The following is a 10435-nucleotide window of genomic DNA, read 5'->3' on the forward strand; positions in this document are numbered from 1 at the left end:
AGGAATGGCATAGTAGGACTTAAAGAGCATGCCTTCATTATGATAATTTTCATCATGAGATAATTGACCTACCTTGTATTTATTTCTCCTTTTGCTTGGTGGCTTTTTAAGTTTTCAATGTTTAAGAAAAATTATAATATGTACTAAGATATCCTTTTATAGGCCATGTTTATAGATTTTTTTATATCACAAATACTTTATATATATATATATATATATATTGCATTTTAGGTTTTGGGGTACATGTGAAGAACATGCAAGATTGTTGCATAGGTACATACATGGCAGTGTGGTTTGCTGCCTTCCCCCTCATCACCTATATCTGGCATTTCTCCCCATGTTATCCCTCCCCAACTCCCCATCCCCCACTGTCCCTCCCCTAGCTCCCCCCCCACAGACCCCATTGTGTGATGCTCCCCTCCCTGTGTAAAAGACATCTCTTATACTTCATATAAAATTATCACACAAAAATAACTTGGTAGAAATGTATCTGTAAAACTTTCTGAGTGTCTTCATCTCTTAATCTTCTCTTCCACATGTCGTATTCAGGCGTTTTTATTGACTTTTACATCTTCATTTATTTTTATATATTTTTTAACATCTCCCAAACTTAGGAATCCATTCACTTTTGATCTGAGTGTACCTTAATTCATTCTAGCTTAGCCATTATTCATCTCAAGAAACTAAAATCTCCATGTCATATTTTAGTTGTTGCTGTAGCTTATAAACCCCACCTGTAGAATATCATCCATACTCTATTACTAGTTAATCTCTTTTTACACCCCAAAGTAACGGATTCTTTTTGGTGACTTATCACATAGTAACTAAAAACTAATGTTTATCACTAGTAAATAAAATCATTTCGATTTTAACTTTTTGTTTTTTTAAATTTTCAGGCCACATCTGTTTCACATTGACAGTTTTGCTTGTGACGCCAGTAACCACGGGCTGGCTGACTTAGCCAAAGAAGAGTAAAGAAGAAAATGCACACAAGTAAACAGACTGTTTCTAGTTTCTTAGACCTATTTGCAGATTGGACACAATAAATGCAGTCGTGCTCTTCATTTAGGATGCTTTCATTGTCTTTCAGGTGTGTTAAGAATGTCAACAAAGCAAAGAGAAAAGAGACAGTCTTGGATTTACATTCTTAGCACACCTAAGCCTCTTGAAAATAGAACAACTTACAGAATTGAGAGTGATTCTGGTCCTAAAAGTGTAGAAAAGCATAGATACTTGTTCATATTTAGAATAGGAGCATGAGGAAAAGAAAAGTAATTTTTTCCCCCACAAGATCTGTCATGTTATTTATACTTATAAAAGAAATAAATAATGAAAAACATTATTTGGATATCAAAAGCAAATAAAAACCCAATTCAGTCTCTTCTAAGCAAAACTGCTAAAGAGAGATGAACTACATAATAAAGTAATCCTTGGCTATAAGGCATTTTCATCTTTTCTTATGGGCTAGAAAAATATTTTAAAGGTAAATCATGCTAGTGATCCAGGAGTGTTGATGACAAGGGAGGGATATCGAATGAAAGACTGAGTCTTCCTTTATTGCACAAATACAGTTTGGAAGAAACCTGTGAAACATGTCTTCTTTGACTTAATATCTTTAAAAGTATCCAGAGATATTACAATATTAACATAAGAAAAGATTTTTTCTTATTTCTGACGTGAGATGTGAAATTTGTAAATCTTATTCTTTTGTAATATTTATTTATATTTATGACAGGGAACATAATGATTTTACATGTAAAATAAGAGTTGAAAGATCCGTAAAGAAAAATTTATTTTCCCAAAATAGAAATAAATAATCCCATTTTTTGGTCTTATCTAGTATTTGAAATTTATTCTTATACGCGACTACTTTATTTCTAAATAGGAGATTCCCTACCTGCCTACTACAAGCAGTTCAGAATGCTGTCCCTTGGTTGTACTAGTATGAATAATTTTGTTGCTTTTAAATTATGCTGTATTGTACCTTCTCAAGCATGTCATATCCTTTCCTATTAGAGTGCCTATATTACTTGTTACTGATTCACCTGAAGGCAATCTGACTAATTTCTAGGTTCTTACCATATTTGTGTCATCTTGCCAATTACATTTTAAATGTTAGACTAGACTAAGTTGCACTAGTTGTACAGAATATAACCAGGTTTATTTTTAGCAATGTTTATTTTGTTGTTGAAGTACTTTAAATTTCATAGGTTTCATGGCATTTCACTGAAAAGACTTTAACTTGTATTTCTCAAAATAATTTTTTTTCTCCTTAACCACAGTCATCACAACTAGCAGTACTAACAATAATTTCCTAATAGTTTCTAATATTAGGAAATTCTTTGAACTTTCCTAAAAGTTCCAAGAGTAGGCACATATCCACCTATTCATTCATTCATTTGTTAAATATGAGGGCCTACTCTGCTGTTGAGTAACCTGATGCTTCCTGGGATAGCAATGGTAACACTGGCTCAGTTATTCAGAAAAAAAGCTGACCGCCTCCTATGTGTAAGTTGCCATATGCTAAATGTGAGCTTACCAAGATAACTACAAGTGTCTGCCCTCAAGTTGCTTATAGTTTGCTACAGGAAGCCCAAACTACGTATTTATGGAGAGAAAGAAGGTAAAGTTATACGTGTTACAACCTTGAATATAATGAGTGCTTAAGCTGTGTTTGTTAAGCAGCTGAGTGGCAGGGAGGGAGACATTCAAGACGGGAAGGGATTGAGAAAGCACTAATAGATGAGATTATAATGGCAGGATGGTCGTTGTAGGAAAGGCTTGGAGTACGGGCTAGACTATGTCATGTGTTCTGTGTAGAAGTGAAAGTTACAAGCTCCAGACTATTCTGCTTGATCAAATTAGAATCAGCATAAAATAGGTTTATAATAGTGAGAACTTGCTATCTTATTTAGATAAGGGTAAAAGCAGAAATACTATTTAACAGTCATTTACCTTGAAGAAAATATACACAGTAGGCTTGCTGAGGGTAAAGGCACTTTCTTATAGGATTTATATTTACTGTGTATCCTTTATGAGGTTGAGTGGTTTTATTTTTGCTCAAGGTAAGCTCTCCTATGAGATTTTACGTTGATTGCAAAAGCTGTATTGCATTTCCTCTTTAGACTGATGTGTATTTGTTACAGCAAGTTATACCTGCTCACCGTAGAAAGTTGAGTGTTATAATATTTAGCCCACTATCACTGTCACTATTCTAGGACTTGAACATGAACAGTTTTTGTCCAATCACACCCTAGCCCTGTTTACTTTGGTTAATGCCCCATGTGCGAATGCCTCATTTTCCTCCCACCTGTCCTGAGTGTTTCTTCCTCCTTGTGGAAACTAAAAACAACCACTTTCCTGAACGTACTGCTTCCTTTGCAGCCTATTCCAGTGGCGGCTGGTTTATTTTTATATACATGACTCATTGTTAAGAGGTGGTGAAGGTGTTTTCCTTGTTCCTCATTGTCATGTCTTCCATCTCAGTCCTCCCACACAACCCTTTAAAAAGAGTAAGTGTCCACTCTGGTAGGGTAATTTACTAAAATGTCAAACGTTTTCCCTATAATTCTCCTTGGTGAAGACCGTGGATTCTGGAGAAAAATCGGAGCCCTGGCATTTCTTAACTTCAGGAGTCAAGGAATGTTTCTTGTCAATGTACCTTAGTTATCTATATGTAAAGTGGGCCTAAAATCAGTACCAGCCTCGTAGGATTGCAACGAGAATTAAGTTAATACACATAGAGCTTAGAATACTGCCAGCCACGGAGTAAGTGCCTAGTAAGTTTTAGCTCTTTTTAGTGCACAGGTGGAGAGATTGGCCTTAGGTGGAAGCATGTAGGACTTCTGTAGATACGGAGGGAACTGTTGCAGGTGAGTTGGAGATGGCCGTGGTGGTAGGTTTTGGAAATTTTCTTCACATTTCTTCTGTTTTCTCAGGGACATATACATCAAGGTCATTATGAAAATGATGACACATGAGGAGGTGTTACGTTTGAAGAGAGGAAGAGAAGGAAAGGACTAGAGACATTTAGTAAATTAGCAGGCAATGTTAAAGGCCCAGTTGAGGTAAGTGCTCTTGAATTTAGAATGCAATCAACAAGCTTGGTTCTGAGTTTTTCTGCAGTCATATTTAGCTTTCTAGTTACAGGCTCAGAACAAGGAAGTTGCTCAGATTAAACTATAAGTGGGCGTTCCCAGGTGAATTTGATGACGTGAGTTGAGCATGTGCACAAGGGAGTGATTAGAATGATGGACCATAGAATTTAAGCTATGTGAGAAGGGAAGTGAAGACATATGAGTGGTAAGAAACGATGAGTAACAGGATCAGTATTTTGTAGGCCTTAATGGAGTCATGTCATCGTTATACTTGGGGTGCTATTTAGAGTGAACTGGAATGGTAATATGCAGTAGTGAGAAATAAGAATGCCTCAATTGAGAGTAAAACAGAATTGGTGACCAGAGGACAAACCTGTCTACAAATACGATTCCTCTTCATTTTGGGCACAAAGTTAGGCACATTTCCTGGCACCCTTGCAGTTAAGTGTAGACATAGGACTGAGTTCTGGCCAAAGGAACATGATCAGAGATGTGTGGCATTTCTAGGTCTGGCCCTAAAACATTCCCATATGCAATCCTCCTTACCTCTTTCCCTACACTGAGTTGATGAAGGTGAGTGCAGCAACCTAATAATTCACATGCTAAAGATAAAAGAACCACAAAAAGGAAGGAGCTTGAGTCATTGCTTTGAGGAGAGCTGTCTGCTGATCAGGACCACCCACTTTAAACTTCATGTGAAGAAGAAGTAAACTGTATGTATGAGTTTAACATTTTAGAGATTGATGTGTTATGTTATTGTAGTTGACCTTAAACTAAAACAAGCCTTCTAGATTTTGATGATGCAAGGGTTTAGGCAGAACTATGGTGTGAAAAGTTGAAGTAAAATGGTGGACAAAAGTATTGGGGTAGAGGAGGCCATGGAACATCTTAATTGATACTGAAATCAAGAAGCATGGGAATTAATGTTAGAGAGTGTTACTTGCCACAGGCTAAAATCTTCAAGAAATGAGATAGAGTGGTTTGTACATCTGAAGATGACTGCAAACAAGAAGATAGCAGGTGCTACATTCTGATGACATGTGACTCGAAGGAAACATTTTGTGGAAAGGAAGGGAGATTGGCCTGCAAATAGCAATGATAAATCAAATAGGGCACCAGCTTTACCTCTATGCCTGGTAGTATGTGGAGTGAAAGAGCAAAAAGAGATTTTTGCCTACCAGAGATTTGTTTGGACATTCAAATCCACTGTATGATCTTCCACTCCTTGTTATTGCAATCCCCCTACTTTTTGGTCACGTCTCTCTGTCTGTTGAGGGCTTTGGAACCTGGCTCAGTGTCTCCCAATCATCCTACAATCTGGTATTATCCATAATTACTTCACATTGACAAGGATGACTCCTTATAACACATTCATGCCTCTGGTTTTATTGACCTTTTGATTTCTAATAACCTCCTTCACTTTACCTGAGTCACTCATCTCCATGGAACCTTCTTAAATCACTAATTCAGGCATTTTTTTAGCTCAATATAATCTTTTCAGGTTTCTAGTTTAGTTACCCCAGTATGTTCATCAACTCCCCACTTTCTTCCTATTATAAGTCTCCTACTGTGATAGATATTTTGTTTTCTCATCCAGAACCACACTCTAGCATACACCAACTTGCTGTGACCTGAGGCTGACCTATAATGGAAGCTGTGGAGGGGAGAGGAGTTGCATTCCTTCTGATTCTTGTTTTGTCTCAAAACACTCCACAACTTTTTTTTTTCTGCCATTCTATTATCAAAGGATGGCTCTCCTTCCTTTTTGCCCTCCTCTTTCAGAAGCTACACTTTCAAAGGCTATCAATTCAGATCACATTATATTTATGCCCCTTTCCTAAAGGTAGTGCATGTAGTTAGTGCTCTGTTCTACAAGTACACCTCTTCAGCATTTTCATATTTACAGCAGACTCTTAACTTTCTGGCAATGGTTCTGGAGCAATTTGAGGACTGTGTTAGGACAGCTTTTTTTTCTTTCATAAAGTCTTTCCGTAGACTACCCTTGCTGACCACAGAGGCTTCTAGGAGCAGTGTGAAAGACTGCTGGGTTGTTTTTGTTTCGTTTGTTTTCTTATAGGCAATTTGAAGTTGGCGCTTTGTCTTCTAGTTATGTTGAGAATGTGGTTTTTGTATGACCACACTTTCTATTGGTGTGGCTGTAGAAAATTAGATGTTTTTATATGTTATTGATGGGAATGCAAACTGGTACAGCCATTTTGTAAGGGAATTTTCCAATATCTAAAAAAATATACATATGCATTTACCCTTTGATCTACCAATCTCACATCTAGAAATGAACTCTGAAGCTATATCTCCAATAATATGAAAATATACAGGTATAAGATTACTCATCAGAACATTGTTTATCATAGCAAAAGACTGGAAACCATCTAAATACTCATATGTAGAACTTGCTGAATAAGCTATGTTATATCCAAACAGTGGAGTACTATGCAGCTATGAAAAAGAATGGGGAATACTATGAAGTATTATGAAATATTTCTAGTATATATTATTATTTATTTATTTTAGTAGACATGGGATTTCTCCATGTTGGTCAGGCTGGTCTTGTACTCCCAACCTCAGGTGATCTGCCATCTCCCAAAGTGCTGGGATTACAGGCATGAGCCACTACGCCCAGTCTAAGGATTTAGTATAGATTATTAAGCGAAAAAAGTAAAGTACAAAAACTATGGTATGCTACTTCTCATGTAAAAAAGAAATAAATACATGTCCTTGTTTGTACAAAAAGAAACATAGGAAGGATAAACTAGAAACAATGAGATAGTTATATACAAGGTATGAGTGGAAACAATGGGGAAGATGGGAATTCTTTTTAATTTTTGTTTTATCTCAAAACTTTTAGAAGCATTGTCTCACATATTACAAAGCCAAGTAAATATAAGGAATGAAAATAGGAAGGGAGGGGAGAGAAGAAATTACAACAGAATACAAACACAACAAATGAACCTTGTTATTACTATTATTTTTTTTGAGATGGAGTCTCACTCTGTCGTCCAGGCTGGAGTGCAGTGGTACAATCTCAACTCACCACAACCTCCACCTCCCAGATTCAAGCAGTTCTCCTGCCTCAGCCTCCCGAGTAGCTGGGATTACAGGCATGTGCCACCATATCCAGCTAATTTTTGTATTTTTAGTAGAGATGGGGTTTCACCATGTTGGCCAAGCTGGTCTCAAACTCCTGACCTCAAGTATTCTACCTGGCTCGGCCGCCAAAGTGTTGGATTTTACAGGCGTGGGCCACCACACCCGGCCTCTTACTGTATTTCAAACGAATAACTTGACCACAGTTAAGAGGGAGCTGTGAGGCAGAATTGAGTTAACCTTGGAACACAGTATTTTGATTATACAACCAAGGGCTAAAGATAAAAATAATATGAACAAATGTTGGATTCAGTCTAGTAGGTTCGTTTTTCATAGTAATGTGGGTTAGCAATTTCAACACTATGTGCATTCGAAGGTGGGGTAGATAAGCAAATATATTGCAAATAATGAGTCGGGTTTCTCACTGTTGAAGGGAATTACAAATAAGGGAACACTAGCACAGAGCCTGTGGTATTTGTAATTTGAGTTACCAGTATAAACTCATGATTTTGAACATAAAAACTGATACACAGAGAAACACACACACACACACACACACACGAGTGTCCATATCTGTATTAGGTTCTCCAAAGAAACAGAACCAATAAGATATATAGAGAGAGACATATGAAGAGATTTATTATGGAAATTGGCTCATGCAATTATGGAGACCTACAAGTCCCATGATATGCCATCTTCAAGCTGGAATCCCAGGAAAGCTGGTGGTGCAATTCTGAGATTGAAGTCTTGAGAAACAGGGGAGTCGATGGTGTAACTCCCAATCTAGGGCTTAAGGCCCAAGGACCAGGGGCTGCTGGTGTGCAGATACAAGTCCTGGAGTTCAAAGGATTGAGAAGCAGGAGCTCTGATGTCTGAGGGCAGTAGAAGATGGACGTTCCAGCTCAAGGAGAAGGTAAGAATTCGTCCTTCCTCCACTTCTTTGTTCTATTCAGGTGAGCCCTCAATGGACTGAATGATGCTCACCCACACTGTGAGGGCTGGTCTTTACTCAATCCGCTGCCTTAGGTGCTCATCTCTTCTGCAAACACCTTCACAGACACACCCAGAAATAATGTTCTACCAGCCACGGGCCTGTCACTTAACCCAGTCAGGCTGACACATAAAATTAGCTATCACAGCATCTGTGTGTGCATATATATGTGTGTATATATATTCATGTGTGTGTATATGTATGTATGTTGTGGCTGTGTGGGTATATACACATACATATACATTATATATAAACTATTTCAATATATTTTGCATTTTATATATTAATATGTAAAATATATTAATATACATTATATAAACATGTAATATATAAATTATATACTTATAAATGTTTTGTGTTACATATATATGCTATATTATATACTTTTTGCATATACTTATATAAATATATATATATATAATATGTCTTCTTGGAAAAGCCTACAAACAGACCCCAGATTCAGATTTTTTTTTTTTTTTTTTTTTTTTAGACAGTCTCACTTTATCACCCAGGCAGGAGTGTGGTGGCATGATCTTGGCTCACTGTAATCTCTGCCTCCTGGGTTCAAGCAATTCTCCAGCTTCAGCCGTCGGAGTAGCTGGGATTACAGGCACACACCACTACACCTGGATAATTTTTATATTCGGATCCAGATTTCTAAATATCTTTCTCCAGTTAAAAAAAAACTATATAGGAAGCCGGAGCGGCCAAGATGTCGCAGCCCAAGAAAAGAAAGCTTGAGTGGGGGGCGGGGGGGAGCGGGGGGCGGCGAAGGAGGGGAGGGAACTGAAGAGGAAGACCGCGCGGAGCGGGAGGCGGCCCTGGAGCGACCGGGGAGGACTAAGCCGGAGCGGGACCAGCTGTACTACGAGTGCTACTCGGACGTTTGCGTCCACGAGGAGATGATCGCAGACCGCGTCCGCGATCATCTACCGACCGATGCCTACCGCCTGGGCATCCTGCGGAACTGCGCAGCACTGCGAGGCAAAACGGTACTGGACATGGGCGCGAACACCGGCACTCTGAGCATCTTGTGCCCCCAGGCCGGCGCCCGCCGCGTAAAGGCCAGCGCCATCTGGCAACAGGCCCGGGAGGTGGTGCCCTTCCACGGGCTGGAGGACCGGGTGCACGTCCTGCCGGGCCCGGTGGAGACTGGAGTTGCCGGAGCAAGTGGCGGCCATCGTGAGCGAGTGGATGGGCTACGGACTCCTGCACGAGTCCCTGCTGAGCGCCGTCCTCCACGCGCGAACCAAGTGGCTGAAGGAAGACGGCCTTCTCCTGCGGCCTCCGCCGAGCTCTTCATGGCCCCTGTCAGCGACCAGATGCTGGAATGGCGCCTGGGCTTCTGGAGCTTGGAGAAGCAGCACTGTGGTGCGGACATGAGCTGCCTGCAGGGCTTCGCCACGCGCTGCCTCCTGGGCCTCTCGGAGATCGTGGTGCAGGGACGGTCTGGCGAGGACGTGCCGGCCCGGCCGCCGCGCTTTGCTCAGCTAGAGCTCTCCCGGCGCTGGCCTGGCTCAGGAGCTGGAGCGCGGAGTGGGCGGGCGCCTCCGCTGCAGCTGCTATGGCTGGGCGCCCAGGCTCGGCTTTGCCATCTGGTTCCAGGTGACCTTCCCTGGAGAGGAGTCGGGAAACCCCCGGTCCACCTCGCCTTTTCACCTGGTCACGCACTGGAAACAGGCGCTCCTCTACCTGAACGAGCCGGTGCAAGTGGAGCAAGACACGGACGTTTCAGGAGAGATCACGCTGCTGCCTTCCCGGGACAACCCCCGTCGCCTGCACGTGCTGCTGCGCTACAAAGTGGGAGGCCAGGAGGAGAAGACCAAAGACTTTCCCGTGGAGGACTGAGCGTTGCCTTTTCTCCCAGCCACCTCCCAAGGCAGAGAAAGGGAGATCTCACGTGCAAACGGGAAATATGTGCCTCCCTTTTCCCTCGTAGCCTCTGGGGAGGGAGAGTGACTTCATCCTTTGTAGAGATTCTTCTGGTGATGTTTATTTAGAAAGTGATCCCCTTCGACAACCAATACAGCGTGCTTAGTATTGGGCTTTTAAGCCTCAAAATCCTGTAGTACCAAGCACTTGTATTTCCTTATATTTTGTCTCGCAGGAGATGAAAAGGGGAAGAACACGGATGAAAATGTCAGTTTTTGAAGGTTCATGCACATCCCTGACACTTCACACCTTGTCTAAGTTTGAAGCTGGAGAGAAAGGGTTCATTTAGACTTCGTAAATTTCCAGTACG

The 10435-nt window shown here is 40.7% G+C and overlaps 1 protein-coding gene and 1 pseudogene across 7 annotated transcripts in view; both read left to right on the plus strand.

The window, feature by feature from the left end:
- CD55 (CD55 molecule (Cromer blood group)) overlaps positions 1 to 5103 on the plus strand; it is a 34218-nt gene extending 29115 nt beyond the window's left edge. For 3 of the 7 annotated variants that reach the window (XM_032289092.1, XM_032289090.1, XM_032289089.1), the window contains one exon: positions 897 to 1831. In XM_032289092.1, the coding sequence (XP_032144983.1) occupies positions 897 to 961 (65 nt within the window). In that variant the 3' untranslated portion in view covers positions 962 to 1831. Of the gene's footprint in view, positions 1 to 231; positions 274 to 896; positions 1832 to 3938 lie in introns of those variants that run through there. The other 4 variants (XR_004272189.1, XR_004272188.1, XM_032289093.1 and 1 more) reach the window with 2 other exon arrangements.
- Positions 5104 to 8548: 3445 nt separating this feature from the next.
- LOC116558844 lies at positions 8549 to 10100 on the plus strand (annotated as a pseudogene).
- Positions 10101 to 10435: the final 335 nt, after the last annotated feature.

This window comes from Sapajus apella, unplaced genomic scaffold, assembly GCF_009761245.1.
Source record: "Sapajus apella isolate SASKATOON/1434 unplaced genomic scaffold, GSC_monkey_1.0 scaffold22, whole genome shotgun sequence".
Taxonomy (NCBI): domain Eukaryota; kingdom Metazoa; phylum Chordata; class Mammalia; order Primates; family Cebidae; genus Sapajus; species Sapajus apella.